This window comes from Hylobates moloch, unplaced genomic scaffold (genome assembly GCF_009828535.3).
Source record: "Hylobates moloch isolate HMO894 unplaced genomic scaffold, HMol_V3 SCAFFOLD_5, whole genome shotgun sequence".
NCBI classification, from domain to species: domain Eukaryota; kingdom Metazoa; phylum Chordata; class Mammalia; order Primates; family Hylobatidae; genus Hylobates; species Hylobates moloch.
The window spans coordinates 108,012,502-108,035,522 of NW_026652280.1; the positions used below are offsets into that span (position 1 = coordinate 108,012,502).

A 23,021-nucleotide genomic window follows, 5' to 3' on the forward strand; every position below is an offset into this window, starting at 1 on the left:
TATCAGTGAGGGGCAGTGGAACATGACAGTTAGTTGACTGCAAGAATAAAGGGCACTGGGTGGCACAGACTGTAGCATGTGCTTTAAGACAGCAGAGTTTTTGAGGGGAGGAAGAGGAGAAATACCCTGGAAGTGATAGTGTGAAGCAAAGAGGACACAGGCCTTGTTGTAAGCATTTAAAGTACATTGGATTGACAAGAAGCAACAGGTGTTTCGGAGAAGACATTGGAAATGAAGAATTTCACTGATGACAGAACTTTGCAAAAGGCTCAGTGTAAGAGCAGGAGGTGACACAGCAAGGTAGGAGATTGAGTTAGAACACCAGCACACCAAGATATATGGAGATAAGAATTTAAAGATAAGATGGAAGACCTAGATATCCTGGACTGTTGGGGGGACCTAGACATTCTCTGTCTGTAGGAACATGAAGTCAACTATATCCCCCTAAAGTAGGAACCACTCCAGCTCTTTTCTGTGTTCTCTGCACACTCATATTAGACAGGGGGTTGGTGGTGGGGATGACTGAATGAACTAAGGAGTGAATGTATGACTCTCATAAAAGGTAGAGGAAGATTGGTGCTGTGGGAGGAGTGGAGGGAGACATTCATTTGGAAAATCAGATGGCAGGAGCCTTTTTATTGAGTAGTGGAAGAGCAAAGCAGAAGGACCAGAATCTGGAGTCAAAATACATGGTTGAGTTCTCATTCTGCAACTTCCTAGCTGCAGGTCTTTGGGAAAATGACTCCTTTAAACATAACTCTAACCTCATCTATAAAGTAAACCTTTCCTCCTTAGGAGATTGAGCTTCAAACTGTCACCTCTTTGAGGTTCCTGTCCCTTTACTACAACACTAATTGCATCCCACTTGGAAATTGTGTAGAGCTGTACAAGTAAAAGGGTGGACAATAAACAGGAGAAATATAGTAGGTTCCACATACTCTAACGCCCAGCCCTTGGCCTATGCGCCAACACTCACTCCCAACTCCTTGAAAAGCTGCTATTAAAAGAGTTTCCCTTTGGTTTTGAAAGATGTTTCTTATAATGCATAGCACATTAAAATAATAACAACTAACACCACAGAGAGGAGTGTGGAACACCCACTGAGAGTAATACAGATAAGGAGTCAGGGTCTAAAAGAAGTCACATAGGGTTACCTTGGGATGTGATACAACAAGGAACATCATAACCTCCTGCTTAGATGGCTGGGCAGAATCAAGGCTGCCACAGAGCCTGATGGAGTAGGAGGAACCACACCCAGCCATTCCCACACATGCTCAGGAGCAGGGCAGCTATGTACATGTTGCAGAGATGCTGTTTGTCTTTGACTCGCCCATGTTCTGAGTGAGCCCTTTGACCCAGTTTTAGAAGCAGACTGAGCCATGGTGAGCAGAGGCGGGGCTTGGGGAGGCAGGCGTCTTGGGGCTTTATAAAGCCCTGCTGGGCACTGCTGGGCATCTCTTTCAAGGTTTCTGCTGGGTTTCTGAACTGCTGGGTTTCTGCTTGCTCCTCTAGAGATGCAGCGTCTGTTGACTCCAGTGAAGCGCATTCTGCAACTGACAAGAGTGATGCAGGAAACCTCCCTCACACCTGCTCGCCTGCTCCCAGTAGCCCACCAAAGGTGAGTCACTTTTTGAGAAGCACCTTGTAACTAGTAAAAGACAGTTTTTCCTTGCTATTGGGGAAAACTCACTAGAATCCCACTCAAAATTTGGCAAGGCTTGTGCACAGCAGCCTTAGACAAGCAAGTTAACTTTACAGGGTCTCAGTTACCTCATTTCTAAACAGACAAACCCTTTCAGCTGTAGAGTGAGAAGAGCCCAAACCTCTGACACATGCTGTGTTTGTGAGCAATGGCAACTTTTACTCTGCCAGCTGCGCGAAGCAGTAGAAATATCAGTACCAGGCCACAGCTTTCCTCTCTCCACCACCATTCCCACATTTGCCCCTAGCCTCTGCCAAGACCCTCAGGACCTTGTGCCAACTGCAGTGTTAGTAAAACCAATGACTTTATATCACTGCAGCAGGATCAGAAATGGACTGAGGATGAGAAGCTGTGTTTGCCTTGTGTTCCAATTTTATGAAAAGGGGAAATGTGTGGTTGTGTGTGTATGTATACATGCTCTTTGCAAGAAGAACATGCACACTCCTTTTCTTTGTAAATACTCCCCGAACATGGCCCAAGTGCTTATGTTTCCCATCATCAGCGATGATGGTAACACAGCTATCGTTAGTGCCTCAGGCTCCCAGCCCCCTACGCGTTTCTGTCCAATCCCCAAACCATCCGCTACACATTGGGACTAGTTCTTTATTTCCTTACATTTTTACTCTATATTCTATGACTACTAAATATTTAGAAAAATGATTTTGACCTAGTGTCTTTCCTTGCCAAATACCCAGGGAACCTGAGTGTATAGATGTGCATGGTAGAGGCGGATGCACATAGCTTTCTTATATTCTTCGTTATGCTACCATCATCTCACTCTCCCCGTGCACTGCCAAACCCTGCATGTGGGTTAAATGTCCCAGCTCAGGATTTAAACTGTTTCTATATTTGTGAAGAAGAGATTGATTTGGGTTTGCTTGTTTCGATAGCAATAGTTGGCCATCAGCCAAAAGACACACACCAATCCTCCCCAAAACTCTGACTCCCTTGGTTCAAACTCTTGGAATCATTCCCATTTCCCTCCTAGTATATTCACAGTTAATCCCATTATGCATGGCTTGAACTAATATTGCTTTTCATGAGTCACCTTTTCTCTATATATCTAATCGCCTTTAATCCAACCCACATTGGCTCTAACTCCAACCTAAAAGTGGCTTCCATCACAGCATCTGCTTTGCTGTCTTCAGAATTAGGTAAAACTTGTGCCCTCCACTTCCTGTATTTCTCACATATTGCCTCCCTGTTCCCCTATACACCTGCATCTCCAGGGTTCCTTACTTGTTCAGTCACCCCCTGCTGTGGCCACTGCCCCTTCATTCCCCTCCAGTTCTTCACTGGCAGAAGTCTGTCATCCATCAAGGTTTGCCTCAAATGCGGTTTCTTCCACAAGGCTTCCCTGATCCTCCAACCCACTTAAATCTCTGCTTCCTTTGAACTCCTGTGGATTTTGCCTACATCCCTCTTGTGGGCCTGAATACATTCTGCCTTGAAGTTGGGTTATATGTGTGCTTATCATTCCTCACACTGGTCAAGGAGGTCTCAAGAACCTCACCCTCTTCTTTTCTTTGTCCAACCCCTTTGTTCAACCCTCACAAACCCTTCCCAGGACAGTGCCTGAAGTGTAGTAATTAATTTTGAAACACAAGGGAAGGAGGCAAGATGGAATACAGAAGTAAAGGTGTGGTGCATGTTCTTGAAGTGGGCAACACCAAGAGAAAAATGATTTAAAATTACACAAAGTGATCATTCTTTAGAGAAAGCACAAGATGAGAAGGATACTCTTAACCTTCGTGGGCTAAAGCTTCTGGAAGCCTCTAAGTGTTAATTTTCTTCAAGGCTTTATAATCCATTTCTAGAAATAGCTCCCCACCAAGACAGCTACAAAAGTTACCAACTGACCAGTTCTAAGCTTCTTCTTGCAAGCTTAGATTTCTAACTGGGAAGAAAGGGAGGGAGCCAGCCCAGAGAAGTCAGAGTGAGAACGAGACTGAGAGAAACGCAGCCAAACTGGCAGGACAAGCGCTGGCTAACCATTAGCTCCTAGGTACTGGGGAAGCTCCTCCGTAAATATTTGAGAGTACAAACTCCAGTTATTTGGAGGATGTAAATAAATAGGAAGATAAATAAATTCCAAACCTCTCCTGTCAGATATAATGTGTATTTATCACTCTGCCTCACTATCTTGTGATCATGTGATCCACTTTTGCCTCACAGCTGTCCTTAAAAGTGACCTTGCTGCTGGGAGAACTGGGGCTACCAGAGGCTCAGAATCCCAAAGATGATTGACATACACATTCAATCTGAGTTCCAGCTCCTGTAGAATGGAGCTAAATTTATAAGCCTGGCACTCAGGGCAGTGAAGGGACAGAGTATTTCTAACACGTGAGAAACTATGAAGTTACCCTGAGTGCATCACTTTACCAGTGTGTGCCTTGGTTTCACTACCTATAAAATGAAGAATGTTGCTAAAGTGAACAGAAGGTATAAAGTACTTTTGTATGGGAGCAGTACAGAGATCACCAAGTTCACCTCCCATATGCTCCCATACAAAAGGGAACACAGATTTTCACCAGGGATATTAAGAATCTGGGTTAAAGAGAAATGGATTGGTCCAGAAAAGAAATAGATCATCTCTCCCCTCTTCTGCTGACCCCTTCCCCTTTCCTTTCTCTCTGCTCTCGTTTAGAATTGCTCTTTCTGCTCTTTGTGTTCCCTGCATATTTACCTGTAAAAATGTCTGCCTCTTTCACTGGGCTGTGCTGTCTTTATGGGCACAATGCATGTCTTATTCACTGCTGTGTATTTGGACTAGAACTGTGTTGGATGTGCTCAATAAACATTGGAAGGCCCTATCAGAAAAATCAGCTAGCGGAAAACTTACTTAAAAGTAGGAAAACAGTGGGTATGTTCTTGTGTAGAAAAAAGAAAGAAGGAGAAAGGCATGTAATTAGAGGTACACTTTTAAAATGAGTAAAGATTGTATAATTATGCCCTATAAGGGCTAATAACATGTAGAAGTAAAGTATATGACAATAATGGTTCGAAAGGATGCAGAGAGTAAATAAAGTTAACCTAAAGTTTTTGCAAAAGTAAGATAAGTATTAATTTAAGTAATATTACAACAAGCCAATTATGCATGTTATAATCTTTAAGGTCACCAGTAAAAGGAAAAGAGGGTATAAAATGAATAATAAATATTTGCTTAATCAAAAAGGATATGGGAAAGGAGGAATAAAAGAACAAAGAACAAATGAGACAAATAGAAACAAATTTAAAAAATAGACTTAGTTCCAGCTGGGCGTAGTGGCTCACGCCTGTAATCCCAGCACTTTGGAAGACCGAGGTCAAGAGATCGAGACCATCCTGGCTAACATGGTGAAACACTGTCTCTACTAAAAATACAAAAAATTAGCTGGGCGTGGTGGCAGGTGCCTGTAGTCCCAGCTACTCGGGAGGCTGAGGCGGGAGAATGGTGTGAACCCAGGAGGCGGAGCTTGCAATGAGCAGAGATCATGCCACTGCACTCCAGCTTGGGTGACAGAGTGAGACTCCGTCTCAAAAAAGAGAAAAAAAAAGACTTAGTTCCAACTATATTAGTAATTACAACAAATATAAATGGATGAAATACTCAAAACACCACTATTGTTAGACTTATTAAAATTTTTTAAAGGACTAAAAATATATACCGATCACAAGAGATGTATGTTAAAGATAAAGACTTTAAGAAGTTGAAAGTAAAAAGGGACAGAAAAAGATAAACCATGCAAACAGTAAGCAAAAAGCTAGTGTAGCTATATCGATATCAGGAAAGGAAACTTTATGCCGAGAATATCACAAAGATGAAAAGGGATATTTAATAAGGATAGAAGGGTCAATTCAATGAAAAGATATAACAATACTAAATTTGTAGTCATCTGATAGCTTCAAAATATATAGAAAATTAATTAAATGATTGCTATATTACTGTCTTTTGAGGAAATTGTCTACAGACCATTAGTGGGAATTTGATTGTTATCTCCGTCACAGGTTTTCTACAGCCTCTGCTATCCCCCTGGCCAAAACAGATACTTGGCCAAAGGACGTGGGCATCCTGGCCCTGGAGGTCTACTTCCCAGCCCAATATGTGGACCAAACTGACCTGGAGAAGTATAACAATGTGGAAGCAGGAAAGTATACAGTGGGCTTGGGCCAGACCCGTATGGGCTTCTGCTCAGTCCAAGAGGACATCAACTCCCTGTGCCTGACAGTGGTGCAACGGCTGATGGAGCGCATACAGCTCCCATGGGACTCTGTAGGCAGGCTGGAAGTAGGCACTGAGACCATCATTGACAAGTCCAAAGCTGTCAAAACAGTGCTCATGGAACTCTTCCAGGATTCAGGCAATACTGATATTGAGGGCATAGATACCACCAATGCCTGCTACGGTGGTACTGCCTCCCTCTTCAATGCTGCCAACTGGATGGAGTCCAGTTCCTGGGATGGTATGTACTGGCACGAGCCTTATGTAAGAAAGGTGCTGGAATTGGAGGCTGAATATTACCAGTTTTGCTTTTCAGTTTCCCAGGTGGCTTCATCTACTGAAGGAAGGACAATATATTCACATAGCTGCTGCTATCATCCAACGATAACCACTTAGACTTACATAGCTTTACACAGTTAGGTAGCATGTTCACAAGCCATTCATTTAATTCTTACAACAGCCTAGGAAGTGTGTATTATACCAGATTTATAGAAGAGAACATGGAAGATCTGATTATCTTACACATAGTGAGTGGCAGAGGCAAAAATGCCAAACCACATCTGACATATTTCCTATTTTACTGTACCTGTTTCTCTTAAACATGTCCTAAGTCTCTGAGAGATTGGTGATGTTGAAAGATTTATGCAAGTTTAGATGTTCAGGAAAAAAACACCTTTGTAGAAACAGGCCCAGAAAACCACAGGATAGACTGTGAGTATTTCTACTCTTTCTCCCTTAGCTGGCTCCTCGCATATTGCTTTTTGCTTAACATATTAACATTACCTTGTATCTTACTTATATCTTCTCCCAGTGCTATATTGGAGGACTAACCCCTGTTGTTACAGCAAGAGATGATTCAAGGGAAACAGTATGAGAGTTTGGAGCCATAGCTCTATCAATAATCATTGATAAATTCCTGAACCTCTTTGAGCCTCGGGGTTATTTGCCTATCTGCTTTGCTTAACTCATAAGAGGACTGAATAAAATAATGCATAGAAATGTGAAATTTTCATAAAGATGTGAAAAAACAGTATGTTGGCAGTAGTTAAGACACTCTATATTTACTAAGTTTGAAACTAGGATTAAAAACCTTAGAAACCATGATGAGCATTAATTATAAAATTAACCAAAAAGCTTTAATGTTGGCAGAGTCCTCAGAGATTATCTAATTCAATATTTTTGCTTGAGAAAAAAGAGGTCAAGAGGAGTTTAACAGTTTATCTCTGTACATGCAGCAAGACAGTGCAATTCCAAAAGTCCATTCCAAGCTTTTCCAACTGCCCTACCTGGCTCCATCATTAACAATTCCACTGACACGGGATGGTCCAGTCTACATCATCAAGTCTGTTCTTAAAGTGCCTCTCCTACTTGATACTTATATTACTACCTCCCTAGTAACCCCTACCACCATTACCACCACGGATATGTCCAACCAATTATTTAGCTGAGGAGTAGAAATGAAAAATAGAGGGCATTCACCAGCCGTTAACCAAAAATCAAAGAACCTATTCTTGAGAGCATTGTCAGCCTTAAGCATGCCATTTCAAATGAGTAGATTCTTCTGAGGGGCTGGGTATTCCACAGATGGGGTTGCAAATGCATCTTCAGAAAAATATGGTATCTGGTTATGAAAGTAAAAATTTAAAAAACAAGTTATTGAAATGTGAATCTTTAGTTTGTATTTAAAACAAAAATAGCTAAGCTTGAGCCCGGACACTTGGACTACATACCCTGCAGGTGACAGTAACCACCAGGGCCAGAGGATGCCAGTGTGAATGAGAACTCTGCTTCTGACCTAGGCAATCATTCACCTGGGGACCCTCAGGTGGGAGGGAGTGGCTCTGAGACTCAGGGAGTTCTGAATCACTCCAGAGAAAATAGGAGGGGATGAGGAAAGAGAAGAGTATTTCTGGCTCACATTAGCTGGGAGTCCCCATGTTTTCTTGTGTGTTTTTTTTTTAAATGAAAATAATTAAAATTCATATTTGGAAAAAAACATACACATACACAAAAGTATATAAAGCGAAGAAAAACTCCTCATTTGACCCCCGTTACCACTTCCCAAAATTTAACACTAATGGTTTATATGTATTCTTCCAATATTTTTTCTAAGTACCTGCAAGTATACACATATCTATTCCATTTTAAACATTGTACAAAATATTCCTCATCTCTTAGGTCTTAGAGGTAATTCTGTATCAATATCTATAAGGTCCATCTGATTCTTTTTAAAACCACAATATTCTTTGATGCATATGCCAAATTTTATTTGGTCAATCCCATATTGATGGATATTTAGTTTTTTTGCAATGATAAAGTTTTAATGAACATTGTACAATAGCTTTGTATACTTTTGGCATTATAGTATAAGAATAATTCCTAGAAATGGAATCTCAGGATAGGATGATTTAAAAGTTTGATAAAATGTGCCAAATTCTTCTCCAAAATGTTGTACTAACTTACATTCCTACAATGTATATATTATCAAACTTTCTAATCTTTGTCAATTTAACAAGTAAAATTATAATGTTTTTGATTTGCCTTTCTTCTACTATAAGAAATCTTGAATATTTCTATGTTGTTTATTGGCCTTTTTTTATTATATAGCTTGCCTTTTTAAATTATTTATTTATTTATTTATTTATTTTTATTTATTTATTTTTTTTGAGACGGAGTCTCGCTCTGTCGCCCAGGATGGAGTGCAGTGGCGCAATCTCGGCTCACTGCAAGCTCCGCCTCCCGGGTTCACGCCATTCTCCTGCCTCAGCCTCTCCGAGTAGCTGGGACTACAGGCGCCCGCCACCACGCCTGGCTAATTTTTTTGTATTTTTAGTAGAGACGGAGTTTCACCATGGTCTCGATCTCCTTACCTCATGATCCGCCCGCCTCGGCCTCCCAAAGTGCTGGGATTACAAGCGTGAGCCACCGCGCCCGGCCTATTTATTTATTTTTTTAGACGGAGTCTCACTCTGTTGCCAGGCTGGAGTGCAGTGGCGGTGATCTCAGCTCACTGCAACCTCCGCCTCCCAGGTTCAAGCGATTCTCCTGTCTCAGCCTCCCGAGTAGCTGGGACTGCAGGAGCCCACCACCACACTCGGCTCATTTTTTGTATTTTTAGTAGAGATGGGATTTCACCGTGTTGGCCAGAATGGTCTCAATCTCCTGACCTCGTGATCCTCCCACCTCAGCCTCCCAAAGTGCTGGGATTACAGGCGTGAGCCACTGTGCCCGGCCTAGCTTGCCTTTTTAATGAAACTTTTATAAATGAAGATAAATTGCTTTTTGTTGGTTGTAAGTATTGTAAATACTTCCCCAATTTGTCTTTTGACCTTGTTTCTGATAGAAGGCTTTGATTTTTAGATAATCAAATTTACTGGCCTTTTCCTAAATGGATTCTAAATACTTTTCTATAGTTTCTAAAGTTTTCAAAATGTGTGCGTGTGTGTGTGTATATACGGGTAGAAAAAAAGTATTGTTTTCCCTTAATTTTATGTATATAAAAATTATATATACTTAAATATATATTTATATATTAAATATACCAATTTACTTATACTAATATATTTATATATACTAAATATATACTTACATTTATATATTTATATAAAATATTTGTATATTTATATATATATACACACACACACACACATGCACATAGCATTGGGGAAGAAAACAATACTTTTTCATTGATGTTGGAGTTGGGATTGTTATAATTCTTAAGAGAAGGTCCCTGGATTTCAGTGAATTTGGGTTGGAGTCCTGACTCTGAATCCTTACCCTACCATTTATTAGCTATGTGGTTTTTGGGCAAGTGGCTTAAATTCTTTAGGCCTCAGTTTCTTCATTTGTAGGATGGGAATAACTATATCTGCTATAAAGATTTATCATGAGGATTAAATTATATGGAAATATGGCTCCCAAAGCAGTGCTGTGGGTGAATACTGGGAGCTTCCTCACAGGTCAGAATACTAAAATTACTACCATATCTCACCCACAAACTTGAGTTTTTGGGACAGTACTTCCGACAGATGAAAGTGGAGCACATAATAGTCAAGACCACAATTATTTATTGAATGCTAGTCTGATTATCATAAAGTTAGTGACTACGGATCATTTACTCAACATAAACTCTTTTCACAATGAAAGTAGTGCCATACAATTCAAGGCACATGGTTCAGGATCCAGTCAGAACTGGGTTTGAATATCAAAATCCATATTAACTAGCTATGTGACCTTACACCAGTTACTCAGTCTCTCAGGAAGGCAATGTCTTCACTTGTGAATGTGGATGTTACCTACCTCATTGGATTGTTTCAAGAATTGTTTAAGGATAACTAGTGTCCTACTAGTGTTTTAAATGTTAGTTTCCCTCCCTGTCCTTTACCTTCTATGACTTAGGATATAATTTCAGGATCATGGTTTGCTTTAAGGAGATGGGTACAAACCCAAACCTGAATTGTCTCCAAAAGTGCCTATTAACACATTTTTCACTGAAGTCAGAGACAGAATTCTGAATAAATGAGCATTTTACAGAGTGTCAGGACACTAAATTTTGACTTTACATTTCAAATGTATCATGAATTGCACTAGAACATAAGCTCCACAGGACTGGGATTTTTTATTTTGTTTATCACTCTATATCCAGGACCTAGAATCATGCCTGGTACACAGTAGGCACTCAGTCTACTCTAGATTTGGTAGTGATGGTAAATATTTCTTGTTTCTCTTTACAGGTCGTTATGCCATGGTGGTCTGTGGAGACATTGCCGTCTATCCCAGTGGTAATGCTCGTCCCACAGGTGGGGCCGGAGCTGTGGCTATGCTGATTGGGCCCAAGGCCCCTCTGGCCCTGGAGCGAGGTTTGTAGTAATCCATTACCAAGAGGCTGTGCATGACATAGCCAAGAACATAGATCCTAATTCCACATTGGCACACCTGCTACTGAGGTATGGGTTTGAGGATGGTATTGCTTGCCTCTAAAAAGGGCTGGTCTATGGAGCAGAGGGAGGAGAGGAGAAATGGGAGAGGGGAATCCGCGAGGTTTCCTCTCTTGCATCATCAGGCATTGGGATAATGGTGAGTGGAATGAGTGGTGCAGATGCTGGTGAGGAATCTTAGGGAACTCTTCTGGCAACTGAAGGTTAAAATATATAACTGGATATAAAGTGAAAGTCTTGCCTTTGAGACTGTTGGCTTCTATTCTAGGTTTTGTTAAGCCCATGTAGGTGAGGAAAGGGAAATACACATCTCATTTTTGTAATACCAACAACCTGTCCAACTCCTTTTGAATATGTGAGGGATGTTGAATGGGCTTGAACTTGGCCATGGGACACAGATAATGACCAGAAAACTCCTTTATATGGTTCTCTCATCCTTTGTGCTCAAGGTAGGCTGCATTGTGTAGTCTCTGAAACCCTTTGTGTGCCTTTCCAGGGCTGAGGGGAACCCATATGGAGAATGCATATGACTTCTACAAACCAAATTTGGCCTCGGAGTACCCAATAGTGGATGGGAAGCTTTCCATCCAGTGCTACTTGCGGGCCTTGGATCGATGTTACACATCATACCGTAAAAAAATCCAGAATCAGTGGAAGCAAGGTATGAGATTCAGAGGGCAGAAAGTGGGGGCTCTATTTACATAGGCCAAGGGTTTGTACCCAAAGGCCATAACATGGTCTCTTCTCTCCTGCCTTGAAAATAATGTCAAGAGAATTGTTTCCTGTCCTCTTTCTCACACTCTTCCCTGGGTCTATGCTGAAATCCATTTGGATGTCATTCAAGTTCAGGTGTAAAATTGCTTCTAACTTGAGCTAAATAAAAGAAAGTAAACAATCCAGGGCAAGGCCCCCAGTATGAAACCAAGGGGTGTCAGCCACCTGGGAAGATGGCGTTAAGAGGCTGGGCAGCCACATTCTACAGTGGTTGACATTTGTTTCTGGTTAAGTCAGGCATGGTTTGGCTCTTAGTTTGTAGTTTACCATCTTTTAAAGTCTGACGTTGAGAAATTGTACCTATATTTTCTATATGCCAAAGTGTTATCAGTGATTTTTTTCTTTGTGATGCTACTGCAGGTTGATTTTATTTTCATCTTTAGTTTTGGAATTTCCCTCCTGAGAAATATGTACTGCTTTCATATGCAGAAAAGAAGCAAATAAATCTTCCCTTTAAAATAAAGAGGAGCAGGGAGTGGTGGCTCACGCCTGTAATCCCAGCACTTTGGGAAGCTGAGTCAGGAGGATCACTTGAACCCAGGAATTTGAGACCAATGTGGGCAACAAAGCAAGACCCTGTCTCTAAAAAAAAAAAAAAATACAAAAGTTAGCCAGGCATGGTGGCATGAGCCTGTAGTCCTAGCTACTCAGAAGGCTGAGATGGGAGTAATTGCTTGAGACCAGGAGCCCATGCAGTGAGCTATGATCAAGCGACTGCCCTCCAGCCTGGACTACAGATTGAAACAAACCCTGTCTCTAAAAACATATAAATAAATAAAAATAAAATACAGTTAAATCCACTTTAAAGACATAAATAGTATTCTTGCTGCTCAGGCATGCCCAGATGGGCATCCGCAAAAGACAGATTGCAGTGTGGGAGAAGGCATGGATACCTTGGGGGTGGCATAAAGAGCTACCTCTTGTCCCTTTCCACTGCAGTGGGTGGGACACCACTTGCCAGAGGTGAACCTCATGGGCAAGAAATTGCTTTGGGCCTCTCTGCCTCTGTCTGTCTTCTGTAATTGGTTATTTGCTCCTAACTCCTCTGAATTCTTGTGGCATTTAAATTTTACTCCTTATTTGCATATGTAAGGTGACAGATGCTGCTTTGGATCGCAGCACTAAAATGTAATCTTTCCTAAGGGCAGAGATTGCATTGCCCTCTTCTTCAGAGTGAGAGAGACAGTCTGCAGAGTAGAGTCAGAGACATCTGAACCTGAATCCAAAGCCAGCCTTTTTAAAGTTGGACAGATGACAATGTTTTGTAGACCGGTTCCTCCTCTGGAAAATGAAGAAAATTATATAACACAAGGTTGATTTGGGACAAGTGTCATAGAGGCTGGTAATAGTAGATACAAAGGCTTTGTTTCTTTCCCTTCTTTCCTTATTTGTAGAGATTGCTTAGTAAGTGCATGTAGAATGAATAAATAAAGCTTATATGTGTTTGCAGGAGGTAGGAAGTAGTTCCCTGGGAGGCCTGGAGAAACTCGGCACAGTTAAATCTCAGGCAGGAGGTCTAAATGGCTCTCCTCTCATGCCCCATCCTTGCCTTCACGCTTCCTCTTCCAGCTGGCAGCGATCGACCCTTCACCCTTGACGATTTACAGTACATGATCTTTCATACACCCTTTTGCAAGATGGTCCAGAAGTCTCTGGCTCGCCTGATGTTCAATGACTTCCTGTCAGCCAGCAGTGACACACAAACCAGCTTATATAAGGGGCTGGAGGCTTTCGGGTGAGTCCTCTTCTTGGGGAGCCTAGAGGCTGGAGAGGTGTGAGCAAGAAGGAGGCTTCTTCATGCCTTAAGTCTAGACCATCAGCACCCCTGTGGGGGACAAAAGGCAATCCTCCAGTAGAACAGGAACAATCCCAGGTCCTTCCATGGGGTAGTGGGTTATTGTCTGGGTAGGGCCCTCCATGAATTATTGCAGGGAAACACGGGGGATTTGGCAACACTGCGGGATCAAGGGGCAGTAAGAAACTACAGAGGAGAAAGAAAGAAAGGGAGAAAGGGAGGAAGGGAGAAAGAGAGTAGCTAAATCATTCAGTCAATAAACATTTTCTGAACATGTTATGTGCTAGACATCGTATTAACCTCTCAGGATACTAAAATGAATGGGACTCCATGGTCCCTGCCCTAGAGTGTCTCACAGCCTATACAGACACAAACACACAGAAGCAAATGATCACACTACAGGGTAGCAATTTGAGAAGTGTCAGGTCCCATTTTCATTTGTCACTGTCTTAATTCATGTCCTGCTTTTGCTTTTCTCCCATCTATAAAATGGGGATGTTCCAGCTCATCCCCTTAGATGTGAAAAAGCAGAAAGAATGCTGTTTATTGATTCACTACACTAATACACTAATATTTACAAAGAAATGTCTTCAATACAGTTTCCACTGGGAAAGGAATCTTTCCCTTTCTTCTTGGTACCTGTTTCTTTCAAATTTTGGTCAATGTTATCAACAGTAGAATAGGCTACCAAGTGTAGCCCCTGTTACTAACTGGTACTCCTAACCCTGCCACTAACTAAAACATCAAAATTAGCACAAACACTGCTTGTAAGACCAGCCCTATCGAAACAAAAAGTATAACATATACCAAAGATACTAGCTTAATATCTTTAATATATAAAGATATTATCAATAATAAAATAAATACCCTAATAGAAAAATGAGCAAAGGATACAAACAGAAAATTTTCTCAAAGAAGAAATGTATATGATCACATTTTAAATGTGCATGTTCATTAATAAAAAGTTTACTCAAGTTACCATTTTCTCTAGATAGTCTTTTTAAAATGTGAATACCCACAATTGTCAAGCCTGTGGGAAAATGGGCTGTAGTGGATGTGTAAATGGATCAGGTGTTTTGAAGAGTAACAGGAGAGCCTGAAGCCAAAGCCTTAAAGATGTGCAACCTTTGGGCTTGGTAATCCCATGTGTTTAAAAGAACACCTACCTATTCACTGTAGTGTTTTAACTAGTGAGGAACAGGAGCAGGAAGATAGGTTAAAGTGCGGTACATCCTGTCATGGACCATTCTTCAGCCTTTACAAATAATGTTATAGAATGTCATGGAAAAAAAATATATATATATACACACACACACACTAAGTTAAGAAAGTATGCTAACCACAACACATACCATGATTTTCTTTCTAATTTTCTAGTAAACTCTATAAAAGTAGGGATGGATTCCACCAGAAAAATATGCCCTAAGTGCTCTCTCTGAATGGTAAGCCATTAGTGGTATGTTCTCCTTTGTACTGTTGTGTATTTCCAAATATTGTAGAAAAAACATGCGCCCAAAGGTCCTCTCCAGAAGCTATTACTTTTCCCCCTTGCTCCCTCCCTCCCCTCCCCGGCCTCTCACATGGCTACCTCTGGCTACCTCACAGGGGGCTAAAGCTGGAAGACACCTATACCAACAAGGACCTGGATAAAGCACTTCTAAAGGCCTCTCAGGACATGTTTGACAAGAAAACCAAGGCCTCCCTTTACCTCTCCACGCACAATGGGAACATGTACACCTCATCCCTGTATGGGTGCCTGGCCTCGCTTCTGTCCCAGTGAGTACTGCATCTGGCTCCATGTCCTACATGCACACCCCCAGCCTCCACCCCCATGGTCTGCGGGGTCAACAAAGTTGGGTTTCTCTTTTGGCTCAGAAATTTAAAAGAAAGGAAGGGGCCTGGTGTGGTGGCTCATGCTTGTAATCTCAGCATATGGGGAGGTTTAGGTGGGCAGATCGCCTGAACCTAGGAGTTCAAGACCCGCCTGGGCAACGTGGTGAGACCTCATCTCTACAAAAATTAACAGTGTGGTTGTGTGCATGTGTGGTCCCAGCTGCTCGGGAGGCTGAAGTGGGAGGATGGTTTGAGCCCAGGAGTGGAAGGTTGAAGTGAGCCATGATTGTGCCATTGGACTCCAACCTGGATGACAGAATGAGATCCTGTCATAAATAAATAAATAAATATAAAAGAAAGGAAAGGAGGGAGAAGGCAGGAAAAGGAAGGAAGACGAAAGAAATTCATACCAAAGGTGTACGTATCAGACAATGGTCTCCAAAGTGAAGTACCTGATGTCAAGGGATGGGCAAGATCAAGAAAACAGTAGCTTTGGTATGCATATCTTTGTCTCATTTATTTAAAATCTCTATACTTAGTAGAGCATGGTGGTTAAATGGGTCTGACTTTAGAGCCCACAACCTGGGTTCAGATTTTTTTAACCACTTATTAGGGTTGACTTTGGATAATACTTAACCTCAATGCACCTCACTTTCTCCATCTGTAGCATGTGTGCAATCACAATACCTGTGTTCTACTGTTTTTATGAGCTTTAAGTACCTAAAACAATTAAAATAGCAGTGCTTAGCAGGTGCTCAAATGTTGGATGTTATTTCTATTCATTTTCTGTTTTGTGGGTTTTATAAGGAAGTACTGCATATAACATAAGAGCTAGGTGAGGTGGCTCATGCCTATAATCCCAGCGCTTTGGAAGGCTCAGGCAGGAGGATCTCTTGAGCTCAGGAATTTGAGACCAGCCTGGGGAACATAGGGAGGCCCCATCTCTACAAAAATTTTTTTAAACAATTAGCCATGGATGTTCACGGTGGCTCACGCCTGTAATACCAACACTTTGGGAGGCCAAGGTGGGAAGATCACCTGAGGTCAGGAGTTTGAGACCAGCCTGGCCAACATGGCAAAACCCCTTCTCTACTAAAAGTACAAACATCAGCCGGGCATGGTGGTACGTGCCTGTAGTCCCAGCAACTCGAGAGGCTGAGGCATGAGAATTCCTTGAACCCAGGAGGCAGAAGTTGCAGTGAGCTGAGATCGAGCTACTGCACTCTAGCTCGGGTGACAGAATGAGACTCTGTCTCAAAAAAAAAAAAAAAAAATTAGCTGGGTGTGGCGGCTTGCACCTGCAGTCCCAGCTACTCAGGATCCTGAATCCTGAGGTGGGAGGATCAGCTGAGCCCAGGAGGTAAAGGCTGCAGTGAGCCTTGATCACGCCACTGCACTCCAGGCACTCCAGGCTGGGCAACAGAGCAAGACTCTGCCAAAAAAAAAAAAAAAAAGGCAGGAAAAAGTGCTTATGGGTGAACTTGATCAAATTATTACTCACAGGGGATGATCAAAAAGTTACGACTGCTGAACCATTACCAATCAACATGGGAGCCTGAAGGGTGAGTCCAGTGGTCTGATCTCCACCCGGAGACACTGTCAGAATGCACTGAATTTATCCTGTCCTCATGAGAGGGGAGAAGCTCTATGTACACCCAAAATTATCTTGTGTTTTCTCTACCTTATAGATCTTGGATATTAGCTGCTTTCCTTTTGGCAAGGTTTCCTACACAAAGGCCTGTCCCTGGGGTCTACCAGAAGTCCCTCTTTATGTAGGGTGCCTGGAACCCATTTCTAGTTGCATGAGGTAGACAGGGAGAAGATCGGGATGATAGGCTGTTGTTCTATTTGAAGTGGAGAATATTATATATATATATAAAAAATATGTTTTTTATTTGATTTCTTTCCCCACAGCCACTCTGCCCAAGAACTGGCTGGCTCCAGGATTGGTGCCTTCTCTTATGGCTCTGGTTTAGCAGCAAGTTTCTTTTCATTTCGAGTATCCCAGGATGCTTCTCCAGGTGAGTGTCATCTTTCTAGTAGGCCTTCCTGACAAGATTCATCTGGTAGAATAACCATCTTCTTCCCCACCATTACTGAGGCTGCCATCTTGACAGAGTTATGTTATTATTAACAGCAAAGTAAATCACTGAAGGGATTTAAGCATGGAATAAGTTTGTTTAATTTATGTGTTTAAAGCACTTATTTGGCTACTACTTAGAGACTAGATTGAAAAGGAACAAAGCTGGATATGGGGAAACCACTTAGATTGTTCCAGTAAATAGTTCAGGCAAGAGGTAATGGTAGTTTGGTTACAAGTGATTAAAGAGAAGTTGATGGATTTGAGATACCTAATAAGAATTTATTGATTATTTTGTGATTGATGTGATTAAGGACATGCATCTCAGTACTATGTGGCATACACCTTGACCAAATCAGTGTGTCTGCCTGAATGTTTTGCTAACAAGTATATTTGCTTATCACTTCTTGGTATTCTAAGCCACACACACCACACGTTCCTCCAGGGTGTAACCTCCCACAGAACCTGGCTCTCTGTTGGACTCGTGATTGGCAATAGTGATAATGACAATGAAAAAGGTGTAACAATCTTGCTTTTGCTTCCCAGGCTCTCCCCTGGACAAGTTGGTGTCCAGTACATCAGACCTGCCAAAACGCCTAGCCTCCCGAAAGTGTGTGTCTCCTGAGGAGTTCACAGAAATAATGAACCAAAGAGAGCAATTCTACCATAAGGGTAAGAAAAAAGGCAGGAAGAGAGGAAGAGAAGGTAACTTATCTCAGACCCCATTCCAGTAGTTGGGAGCCAGGGATTTCTTCAGAAATCTAGAATTTAGTAGTCCAGGGTCAAGACTTTTGCAAGATATGGTTGGGAGAAGATTTACTAGAAGATCTGTTGTCCAAAGGGGTAAGAAGTGGGTGGGGAAACAGAAGATAGAGTTGGGAAGAGGGAGGCAGGATGCAGCTTCCCAGTTTAGAATATAGCTAAACACCCAGAATGTGTAGTCCCATGGAAGCCAGAAGTATAGTCTTTGAAAATACCATCTGCAACAGTTGAAAGAGAACAGACTTTAGAGCTAGATATCCAAATCTAACCCTGAACTGTGCCACTCACTAGCTGTTTATCTTTGGAAAAATGGTTGAACTTTTCTCAGTTGTCTTATTTCTAAAATCATACTGATTTTGCAGGATTTCCAAACAAATTAAATGAATTACTCTACATAAATATGTTATCGACTAATATTACTGTCTCCTCCAAACTGACCTCTTTCTCCACCAAACATAAAAACAAAATATTGCTCCAAAAGCAACAAATGAAAGGAAAATAAAACCCAAAGGTAATCCTAGAGTGATTAGTTGGTGGTTTTAAAACCATGGTAATACACAGTTTTACCATGGTTTCTATAGGTCTTATATATATTCTCAAGCAAAACTTGGGATGCATGTTGTTTTGCAGCATGGTCTCAAAAGGAGACAGAATATATGGAATTGGAAACGTTCCAGAAAACCTAGACCTAGGGGCCATTGATCCCTTCTGGACCAGTGGATATGTTATAGCAAAGAAAGACAATGAAAATAAAAATAGAGCCAGGCACAGTGGCTCACGCCTGTAATGCTAGCCCTTTGGGAGGCAGAGGCAGGTGGATCACCTGAGGCCAGGAGTTTGAGACCAGCCTGGCCAACATGGTGAAATCCCATCTCTACTAAAAATATAAAAAATATAAAAATATGAATATAATAAAAAATAAAAATTATGTAAAAATTAGCCGGGTGTGGTGGCACACACCTCTAATTTCAGCTACTCAGGAGGCTGAGGAGAATTGCTTGAACCCAGGAGGCAGAGGATGCAGTGAACTGAGATCACACCACCACACTCTAGCCTGCGTGACGGAGCGAGACTCTGTCTCAAAACAAAAACAAAAAGAAGAAGAAAAGAAAAATAAGACCTCTGAGACAAACGTTAACGGACAAAGCACTGAAATACTGCAATGAATCAGAATCAAAAAATTTCCAGTTTAGAAGGAAGTGACTGTTAGGAAACAGGAAGCTGAGAATTACATCTCAAAGTAGGAACTATTGGCAAAAGGATGGGATGAAGATTTCAGTGGAGGAAGGCTATGTTTACTGTAGGAAAATGTTGTACTCTTATAATAAAAGTCTTAATAGCCTTTTATTAAGACCTTAAGTGCTAGATTCAAGATGGCTGCCCCTCTTGTTCTGCGGGTCCAGTGTTCTATTTGGTGGACTAAGGGCGACCTTGCAGCCCCTCGCAGCACAGCCAGAAGAGCTTCACTGTGAAGGGGCAGACATCTTCATTACCATTTTCTCTTCCAAAAACTCATATAACTCTTTGTGAGTACTGCCTCTTCTCCTCATTCCACAGTGAATTTCTCCCCACCTGGCGACACAAACAGCCTTTTCCCAGGTACTTGGTACCTGGAGCGAGTGGACGAGCAGCATCGCCGAACGTATGCCCGGCGTCCCGTCTAAAGGTGGTGAGTGAGAGTTTGCAGAGTTAGTGGCATAAAACCCTAATGTCTTCCTCTGGGTAACAACACAGAGAGAGAAGGTGGGGACAGGTGCAGAGAGAAGGTGGGGACAGGTGCAGGGAGAAAAATGTTTAATGGAAGAGGATTGGGGTGAGAGGAGAAATGGGAGAATTATTTGTGGTATTTTTAAAAGGAAAAGCAAGTATTCAGAATAGGAATCTTGTAGTTTGGGAACATTAACCAGGCCAGGGAGAGTTCATAGCTTTCAAACTAATCAGAAGTTGGGATTTGTACCATAAAGACCAATTAAAACTCTTGGGGCTCTTTGCCTTGGAAAGGCAAAAGCTGGGGGAGAAACATGTTCTGAAATCTTGAATGTGAAAAATAGGAGCTGGATTTGTTTACCTGATCTGCTGAAGATAGGAAGCTCTCCTAGAAGCTTGACAGATTAGCATTCAGAGCATTCGTTGAGTGAACAGGCTGTGAACCTGAATCTATAGAAATCATTACTCCAGGGGGATGAGATCAACAGATCTGATGAGCAACAGAACAACCAAGATGAACAGCCCCAGAACCTCAGAAATGGTACACACCAATGTGTGGGAGACAGATTCATAAGGAATGGGGTGGTTGAAGATTCTGTTAAAGCCAGACACTTCCGCTGCAGGGATTTTTAGGCTAAGGGTCGTGTAACAATTCTTATATCATGGGATTCCTTCTGGGGAGAAACAATGAGGTTCAGGAAATTCATGGACACAAGGATAGGGAGAAGAGAGCAAAATGAAAGAGGATTGTGGTGAGAGGAGAAATGGGAGAATTCTATATGATCATTTTTAAAGGAAAGCAAACATTCAAAATTAAGAATCTTATATGAACCCAGGTAGCTGCCTTCAGTTGACCAAATACGTAGGATAAGCAGAATGATAGAGTGAGAAGAGATTTATTTTACAACCCATAAATTTTAATTAGTGCAGTCTCCATGCTCAAGTTTTTAAGATTTTCCCCTTCTTTTGGTAGATGGAGAGGGAAGAAGAAAAATGTGTGCCGAGGCAGGGAAGGAGCAGAGGAAGGGAAGGAAGAAGTCAGTGGGTGGCAGAGATGCACAGATACAGCCACCTGAGAGGAAACAGAGGTGCAGGTGGAGGGGCCCTGGGTTCATTCCTTACCGCTGGGATATTGGCAGGTGCTAGGCTGTTGCAGCCCAGGTGTTGTTAGGGCTAGGAGAGGTGGACAAGTGGGCTGAGGGCTGCAGGATGCTGTTGAGAGGATGAGCTCAGTTAGCAGGCCCTGAAGACTGTGGTACTGCCCGGCAGCCTGTGTGCATCTTGGAAATATGGTTCTTAAGGGCAGGTCAGTAGCAAAGAGGGGCTGTTAAATGTGTCAACTTAGTTCATTCATCAGAAGAAGAGTGGGAGAAATAGGGAGGGAGGGGGGAAAGGGAGAGAGAGAGGTTGGGGAGAGAGTCAGTGGGAGAGGGAGAGAGAAAGAGAAATTTGGAATTTTTAAAGGAGAATTTCCACGTCAGGCTCCCTCCCTCTCATGGTAGACAAGCTTCTCACAAGTGCTTAGGCAGCAATATACCTGAAAAGAAAAGCTAGAACTCTTGAACTTTTCTCATGTTGATTATTAATATGAGCAGTGAACTTCCAACAATGAGATTTTAGCAGAAATGAAGGGCTGCTGTCAGTGCAGTGCTAGTGGTGGAGCTCTACAGGTCTCTGCAGTGCCCTAGCCTGCCCCTCCTGCTCTCCTATCACAGGCAGATGTGCGATGGGGACCCTGCCTACCCCCAGCCTTGGCTCCAGTAGCATTGGGCACAGATCCCGCAGGTGTCCAGGCTTGGCACAAGGTGCATAGTGGGAGCACCCTCAGGATGCAGTTAGGAGAGCCCCTCTGCACAGCCACACCTCGGGCAAGAAGCAGGTACTGGGGGCAGGGTGCCCAAGAGGAGACCCGTGATTGAATGACCTTTTGTTTATTTAAGTTCTACAGATCCATGGAAAGCTTCCTGGGAAACGTATGCTAGCAGAGCTTCTCCTTGTGAATCATATTTTTAAGATCCCACTCTTAGCTGCTAAATGAATTTGAATTGACATAGTAGCCCCATAAGCATCAGCCCTGTAGAGTGAGGAGCCATCCCTAGCGGGCCCTTCATTCCTCTCCATGCTGCAATCACTGTCCTGGGCTTATGGTGCTATGGGCTACGGGTCCTTTGTGAAAGAGCAAGATGGAGCAATGGAGAGAAGACCTCTTCCTGAATCACTGGCCTCCAGAAATGTGTATGCAGATCAGCTGTTGCCTTCAAGATCCAGATAAACTTTCCTGTCATGTGTTAGAACTTTATTATTATTAATATTGTTAAACTTCTGTGCTATTCCTGTGAATCTCCAAATTTTGTACTTTGTTCTAAGCTAATATATGGCAATTAAAAAGAGAGAAAGAGGAAATGATTCCTGTGTTTCTTGGAACCCAGAATACAAACCCAGGTAACATGCAGCAAGCCTACTAGACCTCGTGGGTCAGAGGGCTGGGTCCTCACCTCACAGGCTGCCTCTGTCCCCTTGCAATTCCATTCTATTTCTGCCACATGCCAAGTGCTGTGAACAGGTACAAGGCAAATAAGAACGGTAGAACACAGCTTCCCCCAGCCCACTTCCCTGATCTAAACACACCACATAGACAGAGAGCAGCAGACAGAGGCCAGCAGGAGCTGTAGTTCAGATCTTCTTGGTCATTCCTTGCCGCTGTTATTTGAACGAATAAACACAGGGCAAAGGTTAACGAGTTTTTGCCTTCTATAGCCAAAAATAAATAAATAAATAAATTTTGATGCCTGGCAGGAAATTATTCCATTACAGGATCTTTCCCTCTTGGGGGAGGGCACTGCTTCTTCTAGGGTCCTCTTATAAAATAGCAATGGTTCAGGGAGATGGGGGTTGAGCTGAGGAGGGGAGTGGGAGGAGAGGGGAAGTATCAAGGTGTTGTCATCACTTCCTTTTAGAAAGTTTCCTCAGCCACCCCCATGAGGAAAGGGCACCTTGGAAAAGAGAGAGGATCCTTTCCATTGGCGGGGAGCAGAGCTGGTGGGGGTGGGGGAGGAGGCCTCAGGGAGCGCTTAAGAATGGCCCCACAGGAATGAGAAGCTGGGTCTGTTCCCTTCACTGTTTTGCTCAAGGCTGTTCATGTCACAACAAATCCCAGATAAGCCCCAATTTGCTCAGCAAATCCAGCATCAGCTGACTGCCTTCCCGGGCCTCTCTCAAGGTACCTGCAA

General features: G+C 42.4%; 1 protein-coding gene across 3 annotated transcripts; it reads left to right on the plus strand.

Moving 5' to 3' along the window:
• The first annotated feature begins 1,253 nt into the window (after positions 1–1,253).
• HMGCS2 (3-hydroxy-3-methylglutaryl-CoA synthase 2) lies at positions 1,254–22,559 on the plus strand. Of its 3 annotated transcripts, XM_058439816.1 has the most exons (11): positions 1,254–1,382; positions 1,513–1,618; positions 5,690–6,144; positions 10,637–10,762; positions 11,337–11,501; positions 13,184–13,349; positions 15,015–15,185; positions 17,157–17,263; positions 17,869–17,994; positions 19,642–19,753; positions 21,732–22,184. In XM_058439816.1, the coding sequence occupies exons 2-10, from the start codon at positions 1,515–1,517 to the stop codon at positions 19,746–19,748; spliced, it is 1,527 nt and encodes a 508-aa protein (XP_058295799.1). In that variant the 5' UTR covers positions 1,254–1,382; positions 1,513–1,514; the 3' UTR covers positions 19,749–19,753; positions 21,732–22,184. The 3 variants fall into 3 exon arrangements, with proteins under 3 accessions (XP_058295799.1, XP_032010738.1, XP_058295800.1); XM_032154847.1 differs by lacking the exon at positions 1,254–1,382 and having other exon boundaries at positions 1,454–1,618; positions 21,732–22,559; XM_058439817.1 differs by lacking the exon at positions 1,254–1,382 and having other exon boundaries at positions 1,465–1,618; positions 21,740–22,184.
• The last annotated feature ends 462 nt before the right edge of the window (positions 22,560–23,021 follow it).